We start from the raw sequence: 21988 nt of genomic DNA on the forward strand, positions 1-21988 counted from the left end.
ATCGCAACCATGCTCATGTGTGACTCTGCAATAGCGTGAAAATGTATACCTCTATCCGAGAGTGCCTAAAACTGTGTATACATCATAAAAAGCATATATCATAAACTGTTTGATAAAAGTATGCTGGAGAGAATAATCAACTATACACTAAACAGATGTATATACACATAAAAATAAGTGTAATAAGTGCTCATCAAGGTGATAATTAAATCCTTATGCAAAGATAATCATAAATCAGAACTACTGAAACATGAAAAATAAAAATGAAAAATAAAATAAAAATCAAAAAATATATAGCAGTCTGCTGACTGGGCAAGTGTGCACCTGGTGTCTCTCAACACATAACCAGGTGCATATATATAACGTGAATCGTGCTCTTATAACAAGTCCAGTGATATACAGTCCTCTCCTAATTGTGCAAAAAAATATAGTGTTTTCACAAAAAATATTCTATACAAAGTCCAGAGCATGTGATCCACTCAGTGCAAAATAAACGTGACAAAGGTGATAAATCTCTTCATGCAACACGGCACACACTGGTGGGCAGTGGTCCCTTACCTTAAGGTAATGGGGTACTTGCATTTAGCCACTTTATAGGGATGGCAGCCTTTAGTTGTTAATATCATGGAGTAAGCAGACAGTGGGGGCGGTGGTAGTACACTCCTATCCTGGCTTGTCTCCTTTATGGATGTTCGTCTCTCCAAGTAGTGTCCCGGGGTCACCGAGATAAACCAGAAAGGAAGATCCACAATAGTATAGTATTGTCTAATAACAGTTCAATTTTTATACAGGTACTCACATTTAAAAACAAAAAAACTGGGCGGAGATCCGACGAGCAGCGAGCTCGTAGTGCAAATACAAACAAAGAGTGCCTTTCCCATCCCTACTGGTGACGTCACGACCCACGCGACTTCTTCAGGGGTACAGGGAGGCACTATGTGTATCCTTAAATAGCTGGCCCATAAGGTATAATGGGCGGCCATTTTCCCGAGGCCGCAGGAAATACTCAGTCAGCCATTTTGCCTAGGGTGGATGGGCGCAGCTTCTGCTCTGGGTCGTCCAATTAAAATAACAGGGGGGGTTCCTTAGACTGGCAGCTGTGCGGGGACTGGCCAATCCGCGAGCATGCTCATTATCACTGTCAGCAAAGGAGGAACAATGTTGTACCGGCATAACGGCCCGTGTAATCGCCTGTGTGCAACGGCATTAAATAACAGGCAGGACGCTACCATCCAGTGGTGTATTTACGTTTTGTGCTGCCCTAGGTCTGACTAAACTCATGCACCCCCAAATTTAAATATGACCCGCCCCTTCCTGTCGATGCCACACCCCTTCATGTTTAAGACCTGCTCAGGTAGCTATGAAGGGTTAAACCAATATATACAAGCAGACACTAAGGTGTTAAATGCCATTTTTTACCAGAAGCACCAGCCTTCAGATGTTTACGCTGTAAATAGTCAGGCTGCATTCACACCTGAACATTTTCAGCTCGTAAAACGGCATCAAAAACCCATGAAAACGCCCAACAAGCAAAATCCCATTCATTTAAATGGCCCCTGTTCACATCTGAGTATTTTGTCGCCTGTAGTAAAACGCCTGAAGCTGCATTCAGACCTGAGTGTATCGTTTTCAGGCAGAAAGTTACGCTATTTTTGCCACGATTTTGAACAGGTCAAAAGGTCACCAATGTAAAAGAATTAAAAACGCCTGTAATCTGCCAAAAAAGAAGCTGATGTACTTTTTTGAGCGATGGCCATTTTGCTTTAGGTGACAGAAAGCTCAGATGTGAACAGGGGCCATTGAAATGAATGGGATTAGTCTTGTTGGGCGTTTTTGGAGCTGAGGCTGAGAGCAAACAAACGCCCAAAAACGCCTATGTGTAAACAGAGCCTGAGCTCAAAAAAGTACATGAACTTCTTTATAGGCAGATTATAGGCATTTTTCTGCTTTTTTCTTTGGTGACCTTTTGACCTGTACAAAATTGTGGCAAAAATTGTGGAAAAAAACATGCGACTTTCTGCATGAAAAAAATACGCTCAGGTATGAGTGCAGCCTTAAGCCTTAACCATTTAGAGTCCTTTCACATTGAAAGCACCTGGGCGTCGACAGTTACCGTCGTTTTAGCGGCGCTATTCGGCCGCTAGCGGGGTGTTTTAACCCCTGCTAGCGGCCAAAAAAGGGTTAAATCCACCTGCAAAATGCCGCTGCAGCGGCGCTTTGCCGGTGCTGCCCATTGATTTCAATGGGCAGGGGCAGTGTATTCACCGCTCCTACACCGCTGCAAAGAAGCTGCTGGCAGGACTTTTTGTAATGCCCTGCCAGCGCAGCGCCCCAGTGTGAAAGCCCTCAGGCTTTTTTCAGGCGCTATGCAGGTGCTATTTTTAGCGCTGTAGCGCCTGAAAAACGCCTCCAGTGTGAAAGGGGTAAGCATCAGTGTACACGTGTTCATTAAGCCTAGGTTCACACTGATGTGATGTGGGAACCAGTGCGATTCCAGCGCCAGTTGCCGCATTGTATCTCTCCCGCGGGCAGATCACACCACCCTCTGCGAACCTCTGTGGGTGTCAATACAATGTTAATGACACCCCCAGTTTAGTTCACAGATCTCAGTGCGAACTGTTAACTCGCACAAGAATCGGATCGCATAGGTGAGAACACCCGTGTGATCTGATTCTAGTGCTGGGAAAAACAAGTCCCTGCAATTTTTTCTGTGCCAATCCAATGCGAGTTCAGCCATACAATTTCATGGCTGAACTCGCATCTCACAGACATCGCATGTGATCGGTACCACAGGTGTGGGTGCGAATAACATGCAATGTCTGTGATCGCACTGGTGTGAACCTGGGCTGAAGCAGAGAAGAAAAGAAAAGCACAGTTCTCCCCCAGCAAGGACACAGAGGGTTCATTCTAGAGAGTCTCTATTTCAGATAACAGGAGATAGGAGAAACAAAGTGGGAAAGTTGGAGCACAGATAAGCAGTGCTATGAGGTTTGCAAGGAGACACAGTGAGGATTGGTATTTACTCTCACACCTCCATCCAGGTCAGATATGCAGAATGTACACAGTAGCCGGTCCACTGCTGAAGCCACAGTTTGACAGCCATGTACCTGAGAAGTCACAACACAGGAAGAGAAACTGACCATCTCTCTCACTGCTCTCTGTCTGTGTAGAGAGGAGGAGGGGGAGGAGGAGGGGGGAACTGTCACCACACGCTGTATGAGAGAGAGACGCTCTCCGAGCGCTGCAGCCAGCAGCTCCGGTGTTCTGTCAAATTCTCGTTGAATGGGCTGACTCGGGAGCAGGAGGGGGCGGCAGTTGCCGCCCCCCCCAAAGTGCCGCCCTAGGCCTGGGCCTTGTCGGCCTAGGCCAAGACACAGCACTGGTTGGAGCTCTCCTAGACACCGTTCGTATGCCATTGGACAAAATTTTGGAATATATATGGTCATTAGATAAAACGGGAAGATATTTGGTTACAATTTTCTTAATTTTATTAAATTCTACACTATATGGAGTTGAGAAAACAGGAGAATTTGAATGCTGGGGGGACCTGAGGCCACGTGAATGATTTTGCACAGTTTTTTCAGTTAATAAATTAATTTGTGGTGTGTTATCCGCAATATTGAGGGCATATGAACATATCTTTCTCTTTATGAGAAAAAATGCCTTTTGCTACTGCCCTATTCAAAAGATTCCCAAGCTCTTGTTTAAAGGATGTAGTGGGGTCACCGCTGAGTTTAAGATAGGTTGTTGTATCAGACAATTGGCGTATAGCTTCTTCTTTGTACATAGCAGAATTGAGGACCACTACAGATCCCTCTTTGTCTGCATTCCTAATTACAATATTGGTATCCTCATTTAAACTTTTAAGTGCTTCCTTTTCATCAGCTGTTAGATTATTCTGTGTGTGACCCCTATTATGACTCCGTGCCAGATTAGTCAGATCCCTCTCCATAAGAAAAAAAATCCAAATCCTTGCCCCACTGGGTAAAAATTAGATCTAAGTTTTAGTGAAGTTACCAGAGGACCTGGTGTATGGTCATTTGGGCAAGGATAAGAATCACTAGCCAAAGAACCCCTTATACCTTGCAGGGAGGAGTTGTGGCCAGACAAATCTCACTGCGTATTAACTTCAAAAGGATCTTATGTAAGCCATGGAAACAATGACAATCATACTTCACAGTCGCCTGTATCACTTCATGTCACCACATGAAAACGACAGTCGGCTTTATTAAAGTATACACACTACCTGCCGGTATAGTGGCCAGGAGGGTGTAAAAAAAACACATGTCTGAAGACCGGTTAAAGATCTGAATCTCCAGTAGGTGGCTGAGGATTCTGATTTTTTGCCCCTAGGCCCCTCCCCCCTATGCAGGTGCTGCCTGAGCCGCCTTATGGTTGCGCTGGCCCTGGCTGGAACATAGCTCTGTATGCTGTATGTAGCTAATACTATATAGAGTTTATACAATGCTCACAGTGGGCACATCTGTTAGTGAAACAAATAGTTTGTTTAGGCTTTTTTGGTCCAAGCAAACTATTTAAAGCAGCTGTGCAAAGTTAGGGAAAACCTGTAAACATGGCCCATTGGGGGGTACTTGAGGACTGAGGTTGGGAACCACTGCCCTACTCTATCAACCTTTAGGCAATCCCTGAAAGCTCATCTCTTTATAGAGGCCTCCCCCACCTCTAATAAATTGAACTCTTAGGCCGGCCATATATAGTTTGAATCTCGGCTGGTTCAGCAGGGGCTGGGCGAGATTTGAACCATCTATGGGCAGGCTGATTGTAACCAAGTAAATCCATCGATCAACTTGGGTACAACCATCATGTTGGATTTTTACATGCAATTTTTGCCAGCGGCTATAACTGCTAGCAATAATCACTGTGTGTTCTCCCAGCAGGGACAACTCCCCGGCCTGGAGAACACAAGAGCTCTGCGGGAGGGAACAAGCGATTTTCTTTCCTGCACCCCATTGTTGCAGGAAAGAAAATCGCACCACTAATGGCCTGCCTTACTTTCTCCATCAGAGCTCATCCCAGCTCTTGTAGTCACTGAAGGGAAGGGAGAAAAAAAATCTCTGGTGCCGCACATCCATGGAGTCCTATGGTAATGTAGTAGTGATGGGAGAGACTACCTCAGCCCGGGTTCCCACCAGGCCACACCCCAATGCGTTTTGCTTTGTCCCCTGGAGCTTAAACATGGGGACCACTGGATGTACAGATACATGTTAACAGCAGTGGCTCTTTTCAGCCCATCACTCAGGTGAACAGGCTGAGCAGCTGACAAAAATGGGAACATCTGGAATCCTGGCTGTAGGTATTCATGGTATATTTGCCATTCCATGGCCATTTAGAACATATGAATGAGATCTAAAGAATGGTTCACACGGTAAGTTTTTTTTAGTTCAACCCAGCAGTCTGAACGAAAAAAAAAAATAGGGAGCTTAGGAGGAGCTTGCTTTACTAATGAGTACACTACCGCACCACAACTGCGTACATTGCGTTCTATTCAGTAGAATGGGGATAATTTTTGCTGCGCTGCATTGCAAAGACTCATGGCCCCACTCTGCTGTCACATGATTTAACCGTATCTCCCCGAACATAAAAGTCAAATTGATGCCTTTAAGTTTTAAAGACCTGAACCCCCCCAGGAAAAAAAATTATCTACAGCCCTGCCATCTATGCTCCAGTGGACACATGCATCCTGCTCATGCATCACATTAGGTTTAACATATTTAAAGTATACAAAATTTACACTTACAATGCAGTAAAATGACTGTCACCACACTATTTGTAAAATAGCGCTTAAAACAAAATATGTGAATATGTACAGCGCTGCGCTAGACCGAGGAAAATGCTAGGATAGCAGCTAACACACCCGTAGACTCATGGTAAAAAGTGAAAAAATGTATAAAAGTGCAGCGCTATACTAGCAAATATATAAATCAAAAAATTAATAAATTAAGTGTATACACACATATAAATAAAGTGTAAAACAAACTAAAACTGACCATAGATATGGATACACAGTATAAATATGCAGTATTGATCTGCAAAAGCAGTTGGATGAAAAAAAAATTGAATAGTCCTAATAAAATAAACAATGAATGGTAATGAAAACAGTGGTGATTCCAAAGAACCTAAATTAAATACATAGAGCAACTTGAACACAACAGTCCATAGTATAAATATGTGAGAAAAAATATTTTGTGAAAAGCCACCACCAAATGTCCATGGAGGTTAAGCGTAACAACTGAAGGAAATACGACTCCCAGGTTCACAAGTGAATAAATAGTTAATTAATCTACAGCCCTGCCATCTATGCTCCAGTGGACACATGCATCCTGCTCATGCATCACATTAGGTTTAACATATTTAAAAGTATACAAAATGTACACTTACAATGCAGTAAAATGACTGTCACCACACTATTTGTGAAATAGCGCTTACACTGTGTAACTGAGAAAAAGCACTTGCCGAGTTGCCCTGTGTAGGTAATTCAGATAATTTTGGTTTCACCTACACAGGGTGATGGGGCAAGCACTTTCCCCCAGTGGCACACTCTCTGTCCAGCCCAGTACAGTGCCTTCCCACCCTGCTCAACCATGCACATGACATGTACACAAGGTGGGGACAGGCAGACCATACTCTGAGCTGCCAGGTGAAAGCAGTGGGCTTGTATGTGAATCTGGAAGTCAGAGTGTCTGCCCATCTTGGGCAGGACCCAGGCCTTGCCTTCTGAGTTCTCTTTTACATGGAAGCCCACTGCTTTCACCAGGCAGCTCAGAGTGTGGCCTACCGGCATTGGTAGTGGGGGGCCACAGGTCAACATTTTTGCATCAGGGCTCACAAGCTTCAAGCTACACCTCTGGTTATTACCTTTTCTATAACGTAACCAAGAACTAAAATTCAAAATCCAAGTTAGGTTTGCTCTGAGTAGTGTTTGTAAGACATGTACTACTATTGGCCATTTGTGAGAGAGAGATATAGTCAGATCTATATCATGATAACCTAATTTTCTTTTCCTAGGCTCTGTCAGGATCACAATCGTACAGAATGGCCAGTACTTAAATGAAGAAACACCGACTGTCTGGGGCTCCCTAGCAATGGAAGACATTGAGATACTGGCACTCTACAATGATACACGAACCATTGAATTCAAACAAAGCTGGTCAAGAGCAAACATGACTTCATTTTACTGGCAGTTTCTTGATATGGTTTTAAATCGTTATATATTTAATATCCGATCACTTGTGGGAAAATTCTATAAGAAACTTGGAATTAAAGGTAAGAAATTTGATTAAAATAGTAATAGATTTTGGTAATTTGATTATATTGAGAGAAGGTATCCAATTAAAAAATATGGGGAACCCTAATATTCCTCTTCAGCAGAAGTCACATGATTAACATTACATTGTTATTCCTACTTTGGACCAATACCTCCTAAAGGCCTCCCCGTAAAGTACAATCATCAAGCAATCTCACCTTCTCCCCAATCTGAGCCCTTGCTAATGTGCTCTAATGGAGCAGGGCTTCCAGGAATGGGAGAGCATTTGACCCCACCCATGTGAGAGTATTCCAGCATGAGCAGCCCAATTTCCAGGCCCAAACAATACCCTGCAGAGGGAGCAGAGACATCATTCACCTAGATTAGCTCCAATACTAGAGGTAACCCATCAGGGGAGAACTGCATAGGTGAGTATACCTTGCTAGAGCATGCAGGTGACAGAGCCTATTGAAATGCTTTGGAATTAGTACAGTAGTTTTAAATTATGATTTAGAATGGTGCTGGTCTCACTTCAGGGGAGGACACATTATATTTGGTCACATAACATCTCAGAGCCACAAAGAAAGTTAGTGCTGGAAAACTTCCTATAGACCTTGTAGTTGCCAGTCTAAGGCCCCTTTCACACTTGTGCGAATTGGGAATGCAAAGTCGCATGATAAGTTGTACCCCATGATTTCCAATGAGTACCATTTATGTGTGACTTCAATTTGCAGCAGCTTCAAAGTAGTCCCTGCACTACTTTGGTCCAACTTTAATGCGACTTGAGGTCCATAGGCCTCAAGATTACACAGGCATTGCTTCAATTTGCGTCAAAGTCGCGTCAAAATCACGTGAAAGTTGCACTGCAAAGTAGCATCAAAGTTGCGCAGTCGTACAGGTGTGAAGGGGCACTTGTGCAACTTGTCATGCAACTTTGGACATCGAAGTTGCATGACAAGTCATTCCCCATGTTTTCCAATGATAACAATTCATAAATGCGCAACTTAAAGTTGCAGCAACTTCAAAGTAGTTATGCACTACTTTGGTCCAACTTAGGCCCTTTTCACACTTGTGTGACCTGAAAGTCACGTGATTTTGGTGCGATTTTTGCTGCGACTTTGCCGCAACCTGAAGCGGACCAAAGTAGTGCAGGAACTACTTTGAAGTCGCTGCAACTTGCAGTCGCACAGGTATGAATGGTGCTCATTGAAAATCATGGAGTACGACTTGTCATGCAACTTGGCAACTTGAGAGCCATTGACTTCAATGTCAACCCCCAGAAGTTGCATGAAAGTCATACCTGAATGTTTTACAATGCAACTTGTGTGCAACAGTTGTCCATTATCACTAGTCAAAGCCAAAGTCATATCCAAATTGCACCCATCCAAAGTTGCACTCCTAAGTCAGTGCACCTTTTGAGTCGTACAAGTGTGAATGGAGCCAATGGGGAACAGGCAGCTCAAGTATTATTGTTTTAAATACTTACTTTGTGTGTGCAAATTTCAGTTTTAGCTATTGGTGACTGAAAAATAACAAGGTTTTTAAAAAAAAAGAGGACTAGGAAGATCTGGATAAGAAATAGGAAAACATGAAAGAAGCCTAAGGTTCTATCTGCTGGCTGAGTAAAAAACTACATATTATTTGTATACAATGTTAAGTATTTACTGATTAAAAAATAAAGCTTTTTTTGTTGTATTTTTTTTTTTGTGTGTGATTATAACAGATAATGAAAATACACACAAAACCAACACACATACAGTGCCTTGTGAAAGTATTCATACCCCTTGAAATTTTCCACATTTTGTCATGTTACAACCAAAAACGTAAATGTATTTTATCGGGATTTTTTTCATTTAAATGTTATTTTTTTTTTAGTAAATCAACATAACATAGATATCAACTTTGAGGTCACATTATCAAACCCTGATCTTCATATTGACATACAAGTGAAACAGCTGGGAATAGCGGGCTTAGTTAGATAAGAGTCTACTTCGCTTTCCATTAGTAACTATCAGGAGCATAGTATGAAGTCCAAGTTAGGAGGACTATGTCACCCCGCCTCGCTCCGGACACCTCTAGAGGGATCACACTGTGTCCAGGGCAGGGCGGAAGCACCTCCCACTCATATCTAATTCAGTCCCAAAAAGTTTTCTTAATGGAAAGTCTTAGGTGTCTCAGGTCCACAGGGGGGAGCAGTCCCGTAAAGCACCTCGACCTCCATAGTAAATTTAGAACTGGGTAATTGTTGGCCCTTTGTAGGTCATATAAGGGATCTATCATGAGGTAAGTGACCAGTGTCCTAGAGTTAGGAGTACACAAAGTGAATAAAGAACAGAGTAGGGAGAGGAAAGTGAAGAGAAGAGAGAGGGTTGCCAGCCTGCGAGATGACAGCCCCAGTGTTCACCGACTGTCGTTGCCAGGTATCGGGGAAATGCCCATGTGTTGCGCCCAAGGTTCCCATATCGCTTTGAACTGTTTGGTTGTGTCCAATATGGTGTTTACTATTTTTTCTTGGGCCATTATCCAGGCTTTGGCTATAGCAATTTTTGCCCCTATCTGGATGAACAAGATCAATTTGCAAGTGAGTTTAGGGATACTCGGGATGAAACCGTTAAGTAAGGCTATTGATGGTGTTTGGGCGATTGCACAGCCCATGACCTTGAGAATGAGGTGGAAGATATTATTCCAGAACCCTCTAAGTTTTGGGCATTCCCACCAGATGTGTAGCATAGTGCCCAAACTCTGGCAGCCTCTGAAGCACAAGGGTGAGGAGGATGGGAACATGGATGCTAATCTGGTCAGGACCAGATACCATCTCATGAAGATGTTGGCTTCCATGAGGGAGGCATTCAAAATGCCTTTGATTGATCTGGTAAATGACTTGTGCCAATCCTCCAATTCCCGTGTGGTCTGGAGGTCTTTTTCCCAAGCTAGCATATAAGGTAATTTGTTGACATTCCTTGCAAATGACGCATAGATTATAGAAATCCCTCCCCTCTGTTCCATGGCCTGGCCGCACCAGCATTCATAACCTGTGAACGTGGGGGGTTTGGTTTGTTTTTCCATATGGAATGAATGAAACAGGAGATTCGGTGGAACCTGGATTTTTCAGTGATGGGGAGTTCTAGTTCCTTTTCGAAGTGCCTAAGGGTATAACGGGCCTGTGCTGGAATAGAAATGTCCGATGCGGAACACCCCCTTGTCTAGCCACCAATTGAAGGCTTTGATGTTCATGACCAGCGTAAATAGAGGATTAATAAATATATGGGCTAGCGGTTGGATATCAGAGACCAAGGAGGAAAGTTTTCTCAGCGAGTAGGATAGGGGGTCTGCTTTTAGGTGGGCATCATAGCAGGAAGTCTAGGGTAAATTTAGGTACTGTCTGTTTCTCTATGGCCACCCAATCCAGTTTTTCAACTTTGAGGTAGATGGTGGATAATTGTGCTAATCGTGCAGCCAGGTAGTACCACATGAGGTTTGGCAGGCCTAGCCCTCCCTGTGTGGAGAGATTGAACAAGTTGCATTGTGAGAAGCGGGGGGGCCTTTCTTATCCCAAATGAATTTGGTGATCTTTCCCTGAAAGGTTTTAGGTGATCCCTTCTGATTGGAATAAGGAGGGAGCAAAATAAATATAGCAACCTAGGGAGGAGGGTCATTTTGACTGAGTTAATTCTGCCCATCCATGCCATTTTATGGGAAGCCCAGCTTCTGAGATTGGATTCTGGCTTTTTGTAGATTGGGGGGTAATTTGCTTGATATAGTGTTTGATCTCAGGTGTGAGGTTTAGCCCTAAGTATTTGATGGAGGAGCGACTCCATTCGAATTTTAAGGTGTCCTTCAGTTGGGAGACAAGGGAGCGTGGTAGGGATACATTTAACGCTTGAGATTTTGCCATATTCACTGTTAGATCTGATATTGTAGAGAATTTATTCAGTAACGACACAAGTTGGGGAGCGAGGTGACTGGAGAGGTTATGAAGAGGAGCAAATCGTTTGCGAACAGGGCGCATTTGTGGGTTGTTCAACCACACTATACCCCCCTGATATCTGGATGGGTGTGAATAGCTATCACCAATGATTCAATCATCATGGCAAATAGCAAGGGAGACAGCGGAAAAACCTGGCACATGCCCCTGGCTATCTTAATAGGATTAGAGTGGCACCCCTGTAGCCTAACTGTGGCTTCTGGCGCAGAGTACAAGGCTTTCAGGATCCCTATAAAGTTTGGGCCGAAACACCAGCATGTCGCAAAAAATGCAAATAGATACATCCAGGAAACCTAATCAAAGGCCTTCTAAAGGTCCAACGATAAGAGCATACCCTCTTGCCTGGTCCCCCCCTCCCAACCCGATTGCAATATTGAGATTAGGTCAACAGCTCTTTGCACCTGGTCAGGGCCCTGTCGACCTGGTATGAATTCTACCTGGCCTTTATGAATATATTGACCTATAAATGTCGCTAGGAGGTTTGCTAAGACTTTTAGGATTTTTAAATTATTATTGATTAATGACATGGGTCTGTGGTTCCCTACAATCCCTGCATCTTTTTCGGGCTTGGGTATTACGGAGATGTATGCCGAATTTATTTGGTTTCCTAATGGGGTGCCATTAATCTTTGAGTTGAAGAATCTAGAAGGGTATGGGGTTAGGGTTTCAGCGAATGCTTTATAGTAAGGTGCTGAGAAGCCATCTGGCCCCGGCGCTGGTCTCCCTTTTAGATTTTTGAAATCTGCAACCTTCTCGGACGTGATGGGTGCTTCTAGTTCTGCTTTGTGGTTTTTACCTGTGTCAAAATTCGTGTTTGTATCTGCTCTATATCGATCAGTGTAATATTCCTGGAAGGTGTGCATTGTGCGCTGTGGATTTAGGGTAAGGGTGCCATCTGCCTGTCATATTTTCAGTAGTGAGTACGATTTATGTCTTAAGGAGGCAAGCATGGACCCTATTTTTTCCCTGCACTGGTAGAACTTGGTCCCCGTCCATCTAATGTTTTTATCGGGTTTTACTGTCAGAACTAAGTTTAAAGCTATAGGAACACTTGTGGGGTCTCTTTTGTGCTGTTTGCTTAATCTAGTGAACTCTTTGTTAAGCCTTTCTTTTTCCCCTAACCTTTTCTCTTTTCTGTTGAGAAGCTATCTGCTTGAGCTTGCCCCGAATTGTCACCTTGTGGGCCAACCAGAGTGCCTCCGCTGAAATATCCTCCGCATCATTAAGGCGGAAGTATTCCTGCAGAGCCCGTTGTATTTCTGTGACTCTAATGGGATCGCTCAGGATGGATTGGTTTAGTGTCCAGTGTGATGTATGTTGTCTATTTGCGTCTGTATGCATTGCTAATAGAACCATTGAATGGTCTGACCAGGCTGCGTGTATGATGGTGGATTTAATGGCTAACGGGATGTGGCGTTTGGAGAGCAGGATATGGTCAATTCTTGAGTATGACTGGTGTGGATTTGAGAAGTGCGTAAAGTCCCGATTGGTAGGGTTTAGTTCCCTCCATATGTCAGCTAAGCCGTATTAGAAGATCAATTCCACTATCTTAACACTAGCTTTACTGGGCCTAACCAGTTGTGTTTTGGGGGGTTTAGTTTGTCAAGGCCTGAGTAAATAGCCGTATTGGAGCCACCTCCAAGGATAGTGATGTCCTCTGTTAAAGGTCCTAGGGTTTGAAACATCCGCTGAAAGAATGTCGTCTGTCCTCTATTAGGTGAGTAGTATGATATAAAAGAATATTGATGATCATCTAGAGTTCCCTTTACCAGGAGGAATCTTCCCTCCGGGTCTCTGTGTTCCAACTGTGGGGTGAATTTGCAGTGTTTGGAAATTAAGATCGCCGCTCCCTTCGTTTTGTCCTCGGTATTTGCCAGGAAAAACTGGGGGAAGTGTGAATGGAGGAACGAGGGGGTGTACTGTGCCGGGAAGTGGGTTTCTTGCAGAAGGACTACATCAATGTGGTGGGACCGGTATGCCTTAAAGGCTTTCCGTCTTTTCAAGGGTGCGTTTAATCCCTGTGCGTTATGGGAGATTATTCGTAGGGGAGAAGTTGCTATATTGTCAGTAGCCATGGAGCAGACAGAGGTGATAGCTATTCGTTCTATCGTCACTTACCCTGCACCGGTGGGGAGTTGAGGAAAAGCTGTTTTTTAACATGGTTGTTGGGGCTTCCAAGGTCACTTCTCAACGAGGTGGCATCCTCAGGTTGGCTGAAAAAGAGAAGAGTTTAGAAAAGAGAAAGTATGATTTTAGTAACGTTTGAACATTGGGGCCTATAACTGGCCTGGAATGAAAGGAGGGGGGAAGGCTCCCTTCTTTCATTCAAAACAAATATTTTTTTATAGCCCATAATCAGGGCTATTTTCCCACCACTCAGATTCGGAAACAGTATATCCGAGTGGCAGGAGGAGACTCAAGGCATCTGCCCGGCCCTAAACAGCACTGTAAAAAACTTTAACAAAGTCATGTGCAGAATCGAAAGTACAGGTCCCCCATAGTTTGCTCAGACTGGGAGGTCTAGGTAAAAAAAGTGGGTGGAGGGGCAATGTGGTTGTTAGGGGAGGTTTGGAGTATCTTAAATTTGTCAACAATAATTGTGTGAACGGGTGTCAAGGTTCACCTTCGAAAACCAAGAGTCCTATGGCTGGGAGCCTGGCCTGACTAGGAGTAACCATTATGATCAAAGGCTCTCGAGTCAGGGGGGTAGATTGTCCCTGACTCTCTTGGGCTTGGCTTTTCCTCATAGTGGTGAGGTGGGGCTCGTTGGGGTGGGACGCTTGGCTGACCCCTGCTGCATATTTGAAGTGTCCATTGCGGACTCCTGGGAGATGAGTTTAAGGTCTGGCAGCAATCTTTCACCTTCCGGGAAGCTGTGAATTGCGTGTTGTTTACCCTTTTATAGGAGAATTTTTTTTTTTTTTTTTTAATTTGGAAATCAAACTTTATTAAGATAAGACAGACAATGACCTACAAGCATGAGACATGTATATATGCATTGAGTACAATTACAAGCGGTACGTTTACAGTCATTGGTACAATGTAATGCTGGCTTTCTAACTCATCAAAAAAATAAAAAAAGATGATAAACAAAAAAGAAAAAAAAAGACTGGGAAAAAATAAATAACTTGCAGCCATAAGATAATCACTTTTGTCTTTATTGATATTCCTTCTCTGTCTCCAGCTCCACCTGTTCCTCATCTAAATACCGTATAAATGCAAGTTAGGATGCTAAATATTACTGACATTGATCACATATTTCTATACACAAGTCTCCCCGTCTCCCAGCCACCTATCCCATATCCTTGAGTACTTGTGAATACATCCTCTATGTTTATATATCAGTTGTTTATATGGAAGAGAGTTGTTAACATCCCTTTTCCAGCTTGATAAGGTGGGAGTTGTATTTTGCAGCCACGTTTTAGCTATTACTTTTCTGGCCATAAAGAGAACTTTGGAGATAAATGTGCCTTGGTATTTGTCAATGTCAGTGTCTGGGAGGAGGCCCAGAATACATAATTTTGGGTCTAGTACCACCGGAGATCCCATTTGGTCATGTAGAAACTTAATCACTTGAATCCAGTATACCTGAAGGATAGGACAATCCCAAATTAAATGATAAAATCGACCTGCCTCGCCAGCACAGAGAGGGCATGATGACCTGTATGTAGGTTGAAACTTCGCTAATTTATTGGGTGTCAGGTAGGCTTGATGAACGATATATAACTGTGTTAATCTATCGGACAGTTTGGGAGACGTTGTTTTAACATTTTCTAATAATTCCTCCCAGTCTGAGTCGCTAACAGCTCCCACATCTCGCTCCCACCTTATTTTGGCCTTTTGTACTACTTCATTTATTCTAGGTAGCCTAATGGAATAATACAGGTTGGATATCAATTTTTGTGATTCGGAACCCATAATTATATATAGAATTTGGGGGCAGTCCAGGTTACAACTCTCATCTCTAACTTGAGAGCGTAGCGCATGCCGGAGTTGTAAATACCTAAACATTAATTGATGGGGAATGGAATAATCTTCTTTGAGAGATTGAAATGTTTTAGGTCTAGAGTTAGTCATCACTTGATGTAGGTAAATTATTCCATAATTAGCCCATATAGCAGGGTCTGGTATTTGTTTAAGCTCTGCCAGATGATTATTGACCCACAAGGGGGTGTGAGAGTGTATATGTCCCATTTTAAGTTTTTTTAGATCTATTCCCCATATTTTTTGATGATGTAAAAGTAACCCATCATTGAAATGTGAAGCCCTTCTAGTAATTTGTCCTCCCCGAAATATATCTTAAAGGGGGGAAGTTAGAGAACTGCCAGGACTACTAGATACCAACATATTATACCGCTGCATTTCATTCTTGTGGTAATGATGCATATGTGACAACTGTGCTGCTATATAATATTCCTGCAGATCTGGGAGAGAGGTTCCTCCCAGGTTTGAGGGGATTTTTAAGGATATGCCATGCCAATTTATGTCTTTGGTGTCCCCAAACAAATGTATTCAGTATAGATTCCATTTTTTTGAAGATCCCAAAAGGGGCGTATAGAGGAGCATGCCATACCATATATAGGATCTTGGGCAGAATAATCATTTTTATGATATTTATCCTTCCCATTACCCCCAGGGGCAGTTTAGACCAGGCTTGTGTTTTGGCTTTTAGCATAGTAAACAGCGGTTATATATTGTTACTGATATATTCCTTAAGGTCCCTTGTAACCAGTACCCCTAGGTATTTAATAATGTTTACCCTGGCCAATGGTAAGTCCGGTTGTGTGTAGGCGGGAGGGAAATGGTCTATGGGAAGTATCTGGGATTTGTCCCAGTTTATGCGTAGTCCTGAGAATTTCCCCATTCTGTCTATAATCTGCAGAGCTGCTTGAAGTGACAGGCCCTGATCCGCTAGGTATAATATCGTGTCGTCCGCGTATAGCCCAATCTTTTTCGTGAAATTACCTACTCGTAGTCCAGCTATGTCTGTTGCTGCTCTTATGGCTATAGCCAATGGCTCTGCCGTTAAGGCATATAGCAGTGGGGAGAGAGGACACCCCTGAAGTGTGCCTCTTTCAAGAGGAAATTGCTCCGATAACCATCCATTGACGAAGACACGTGCTTTTGGTGATTGATATAGTATTTGTACCCACCTAATAAAATTTGTCCAAATCCGAATTCTTGTAAACACTCCCATAAAAAAGGCCATTCTACCGAATCAAAGGCCTTTGCTGTATCTAAGGCCACTATTACTCTAGTACCCCGGTTATCATGCTGTGCTTGAAGATTTAAAAACAACCTCCTTATATTCATGGCCGTGTTTTTCCCGGGCATGAAGCCTATTTGATCAGGGTGTATTAATGATAGTATAACCTTGTTAAGGCGAGATGCCAGAATTTTTGCCAATAATTTGATGTCTACTTGAAGTAGAGAAATGGGACGGTAGGACTCTGGATATCGGGGATCTTTCCCTGGTTTGGGCAAGACTATTATCTGCGCCTCCTGCATAGATGGGGGGAGTGTTCCATGTTTAAATATAGTATGGTAAAGTTGTTGCAATTTTGGAATTAGTATGTCAGAGAACGTAGTGTAGAATTCTAATGGTAGGCCGTCTAGGCCAGGGGCTTTGGATTTAGATAGCTGAGACATTGCTTCTGAAACGTCTTCTTGGGTTATGGGGGCTTCCAGTAACTTAACCTGATCTGGGGTGAGTCTAGGGAACTGAATGCCGTGCAGGTGGTTTTTAATTACCTGCGCGGTGTGTGCACTCTGCGTTTTATATAGATCCCCATAGAAGTTTTGGAAACTAGCAGCTACTTGAGGTGGGTCAGTTATCAGGTCCCCTTGCTGTGTAGCTAAGGATACCACAACTGGGGGTTTGTCATTTAAGTGGACTAGGTACGCCAGTAGTCTACCCGCTTGCTCACCATGTTCGAATATCCTTTGTTTTTTGAAAAACACCTGTTGTTTGGCTTTCTCAATATGCAGTTGGGTTACTACTCTGGATTGCCGTTGTACTTTGTGTAGATTATCATTACTGGGATCCTGTGCATATATCTGTTCCAGTTCCTGCAGTTTATCTGTGATCAATTGTAATAGCATTTTAGAAGAACTTTTAAATCTAGTTATTCTTGTTGAAAGTATCCTGCTAGCTTGATTTTTAAAGCTATCCCATGTCAATGTACCCGGTTCTGTGGTATTTAAATTGTTTAAGAGATATTGTAATTCTCTTCCTATTCCTTCAAGATCAGGTATAACCGATAGCCAGAATGGATTTTGTCTCCAAATAGATGTGGGGATTGCTTTAATAGAGAGGCTGTAATCCAGCATGGTGAGTGATCTGATAAAGCTCTTGGAGCCATACCTGACCCAGTAATTTTAGAAAGTAGGGGGTTTGAGACAAGCACAAAATCAATTCTGGACATTGTGTCATAGCTAGCAGAGTGGCACGTGTATGCTTTTGTTGTCCGGTTTTGCCATCTCCACACGTCTGTCAGAGCAAACTCTATGAGCAGTCTGCTAAGTCTGGTTTGATGTGATGGATTTCTGGATGTATCCCCTTGCCCTGGTCTATCTAAGGTCGGATTCATGGTTTGATTAAAATCTCCCATCCATATTGCCGGGACCGTCGGGTGCTGAGCCATGAATGCTAAGCCTTTCAATACCACTTCTATTGTAAAAGGGGGAGGGATGTAACTTGCCATTACCAATAGTAAGTTTCCTCCTACAATAGCATGCATAAATAAGTATCTTCCTTGCTGGTCCGACTCCAATGCCACCAACTCAAAAGGAACTTTTTTGGCAATTAAGATCGATACCCCCCTTGATTGATTAGTGTGCGTGCTGTGGTACACCCATCCTACCCAGGGTCTTTTTAAAGCTACCTGCAATTGGCCTGTTATGTGTGTTTCCACTAGTGCAATAACATCAGCTTTTTGCGACTTTAGAAATGCTAGAACTGTAGTCCGTTTAACTTTATCACGAAAGCCACGTACATTCCACGTTAGAAACTTAACGTTGGTCATAACAACCTCTGATTATAAATGACACCGATGCCGAAACAGTATCGCCACAGAGGTCTATAACCCCTCCACCCTCCCCCTTTGTGTACTAGTCTCCTGCTGCATACCCCATTACTATGCATACATTGCCTGTCTATTCCTATAATTACCACTTCATTACTGTCTTTCCCATAACACAAAAAACAAACCCAATTAGCATATCCCATCCCACCCAGCTGCACATCTCCCCAACTTGATGTGAGCATACAAACCCAAACTATCAGCATATAGCATATCATCCAGCGGTTACACTCCGCTGGAGGCACATATCTTATCATAAGTAACATTTTTGCATCTTGCTGAACCATCTTCGATAGGGGGGCGACTATTCCACTGTCAATTGTGGAGAGAATGGGTTCAAGTCCACCACACATATCCTTCAATGGCTACAGCCTGCACTTCTTTAACATCATTTTGCCATAGTAATTTCCACAGTCTGAGTTTATGTAGAGCTACATATAGCTCCCTTCCATTAATCTTGTGAGGCAGCTCTTATTAATAGTTCCTACTCACCGTAGGGCAGAATGGTACAATAAGGCAACCAAGGTAGCACACTGTTTTCGCTGTGTTTAATTCAGCATGGATAGGGGGTTATAGAATAACACATGGGGAGCAGGCAGTCACAAATCCTCTGGATATAGTTCCTTTTCCTCCCCCTCTTATACACAAACAATGTTTATGGCTCCCCAGTCCTCTCCCCTCTACACAGGCACTTATCTCCCTGCGAGGAGAATGCAAAGGCATGTAAATTTCAGGTTAAGTCTCAGTCTCATAACTTACTCACTGCGGTTAAGTGCTTTTGTCCATGCTAGGCAGGACGGCCTCTCTGGTCTAGCCATGCTGTCACCGCCGCAGGATCCTCAAAGAATTGTGCTCGCCCAACTTCTTCTACACGCAGTCTAGCGGGAAAAAGCATTGCATATTTAAGATGGAGGGCTCTCAGGCGGCGCTTCACTTCCTGGAACTGTGATCTTTTCCTCTGCACCTCATTTGAAAAATCCGGGAATACTGCGATCTGGCTGTTTCCTATCTGGATATTAGCTCTCTCCCGAGTAAGTCGTAGTATTTTGTCTCTGTCCCGAAAGTTTAAAAACTTGGCAATGAAGGTAGGAGGCGCTCCGGGTGGTGGGGGCCGCGCTGGGATGCGGTGTGCCCTCTCCACAGCAAACATTACTGAAAAAGCTTTCCGGCCATACGTTTTAAGCAGGAGTGATTCCAGATAGGTAGTCTGGTCCGTGCCTTCCTCCTTTTCTGGCAGACCTATGAACCGGAGATTACAGCGCCTTAAGTGATTCTCCATGTCGTCCTGATGGGCATGCAGTTGCTGTATCTGCCCCTGCATCTCCTTTGTAGTATGTCTCAGGGGGTGAATGGCATCTTCCGCATTGCTTATCCTTGTTTCAGCCTCGGTGACCCTGTCTTTCAACTTTGAAAAGTCTTGCCGCATAAGGGATATATCAATCTTTACTTCATCAATTTTTGCAGTCAGGGTACCTTGCAGAGCCGCAATAGTGTCCAGCACTTTAGCCGTGTCTGATGCCTGGGGATCGGGTCCCGCACACGTGTCGGCACCATCTTCCTGCTGCATGTCTTTATCCTGGTGGCGGTATTGTGCTAATTTGTCAGCTGTCCCGGTAGCTCGTTTCGGAGGAGACATATTCCTCTACGTTCCCGGGGTGCTGGGGATGACTTGGGGTATTTTCTGTCTCGATATCCAACAACAGGATCTCTATCAGGAGTTCAAGTGCAGGGAGCTCACTCTACCCACATCTCACTCCATTGCTTGCCAGGCCACGCCCCCATCTTATAGGAGAATTTTAGGGTGAAAGGGAATGCCCATTGATATTTGATGACCCTCTTGGTAAGGGCGACAAGGAGGGGCTTTAGGGATCTCCTTTTTTGTATAGTGAATGGGGATATATCCCCGAATATCTGGATAGCAAGTCCCTGGAACTTTAGCTGGTCTTGTTGCTGGGATCTCTTCATCACTTCTTCCTTGAAGTGGGGTTTCACCACTATGTCCCTGGGAGACCCGTCCTTCCTGGATGGACCTAGGGATCTGTGGGCCCTATCCAGTTCCAGTTTGTGTGCCAGAATAAAGGGGATGAGGGCTTTGATAACATCCTGTACCACTGACAGGATATCTGTAATGTATTCAGGGAGCCCCCTGATCCTGAAATTGCCCCTCCTTGATCGATTCTCAAAGTCGTCGATCCGGGCATGGGCAGTATCAAGCTGTTCCTGGAGAAAGTGTATATGATCCGTATTTTGGTTGGCTCTGGATATAGTAATGTCCAGTTTATGGTCAATGGTTTCTATTCTTGAGCCCAGGTTCTTGAAATCTGACCGGATGTCCCCAGTGATTCTGTTAGCCCTTTGTGTCAGTCCCTTATCCAGGAGCTCCAAAATTTTGGAGAAGAGGTCAGAGACATTAAATGTGACATCTAGGGCTGGTTCACCCAGGGCTGGGGTCTGGGAGTGCAGGGGTTAATTCCAGCGGGGATGGGCCGTAGGACCCCATGGATCCCTCTATGAGTGATACTGTCGAGGCTGGGGACGGAGTGTGGGTATATTGTACGTGCCTAGCATCTGGGGGGTATAGGAAAGCGTCGCTGGTGTCAGCACTTGCCTGGCTGCTGTGGAGTCTTCTGTGGCCTGGTCTCGTGTCTGAGACGCAGCTGCCATCTTGAATTCGCCCCAGTATTTCTGGGGTCCTAGGGCTCTCCTGGCGGACCCTCCCGGCATGTACTGGTGCACGAGGGTCTCCCCTTTGCTCTTCCGTTGCTAGTCGGCATCCTGCAGGCTTCGTTCATTCTGCTGCGTTGCTGGCTGTGTGGCCGGTGCAGTGCGGAGCTCCGGGCTTACACGGTCACCTTAGGAGTCTCCGCTCATGCGCCTATTTTATCAGGATTTTATGTGATAGACCAACACAAAGTGACACATAAATGAGAAGTGAAAGGAAAATGATAAATATTCATAAATATGTGAAAAGTGTGGCGTGCATTTGTGTTCAGCCCCCCTAAGTCAATTCTTTGTAGAACCATCTTTTGCTGCAATTACAGTCTTTTTGGGGATGTCTCTACCAGCTTTGCACATCTAGAGATGACATTTTTGCCCATTCTTCTTTGCAAAATAGCTCAAGCTCTGTCAGATTGGATGGAGAGCGTCTGTGAACAGCAATTTTCAAGTCTTGTCACAGATTCTCAATTGGATTTATGTCTGGACTTTGACTGGGCCATTTTAACACATGAATATGTTTTGATCTAAACCATTTCATTGTAGCTCTGCCTGTATGTTTTTAAGGTCATCGTCCTGCTAGAAGGTGAACCTCCCAGTCTCAAGTTTTTTGCAGACTCTAACAGGTTTTCCTCTAAGATTGCCCTGTATTTGGCTCCATCCATCTTCCCATCAACTCTGAGCAGCTTCCCCCTGCTGAAGAAAAGCATCCCCACAACATGATGCTTCCACCACCATGTTTCACTGGGGGGATGGTGTGCTCAGGGTGATGTGCAGTGTTAGTTTTCCGCCACACATAGCATTTTGCTTTTAGGACAAAAAGTTCAATTTTGGTCTCATCTGACCAGAGCACCTTCTTCCACATGTTTGCAGTGTCCCCACCATGGCTTCTTGCAAAATGCAAACAGGACTTCTTATGGCTTTCTTTCAACAATGGCTTTC

At 43.9% G+C, this 21988-nt stretch overlaps 1 protein-coding gene across 6 annotated transcripts in view; it reads left to right on the top strand.

The window, feature by feature from the left end:
• The window catches only part of LOC141107550 (antigen-presenting glycoprotein CD1d-like), a 170723-nt gene that overhangs the window by 33179 nt on the left and 115556 nt on the right, over positions 1 to 21988 (top strand). For all 6 annotated transcript variants that reach the window (XR_012235928.1, XM_073598366.1, XM_073598365.1 and 3 more), the window contains exon 2: positions 7027 to 7284. Coding sequence is in view for 5 of the 6 variants with exons in the window: in XM_073598366.1 (XP_073454467.1) it covers positions 7027 to 7284 (258 nt within the window). In the remaining variant the exon portion in view is untranslated. The remainder of the gene's footprint in view (positions 1 to 7026; positions 7285 to 21988) is intronic.

Source organism: Aquarana catesbeiana, linkage group LG09 (assembly GCF_042186555.1).
Source record: "Aquarana catesbeiana isolate 2022-GZ linkage group LG09, ASM4218655v1, whole genome shotgun sequence".
In the NCBI taxonomy this organism is placed as follows: Eukaryota; Metazoa; Chordata; class Amphibia; order Anura; family Ranidae; genus Aquarana; species Aquarana catesbeiana.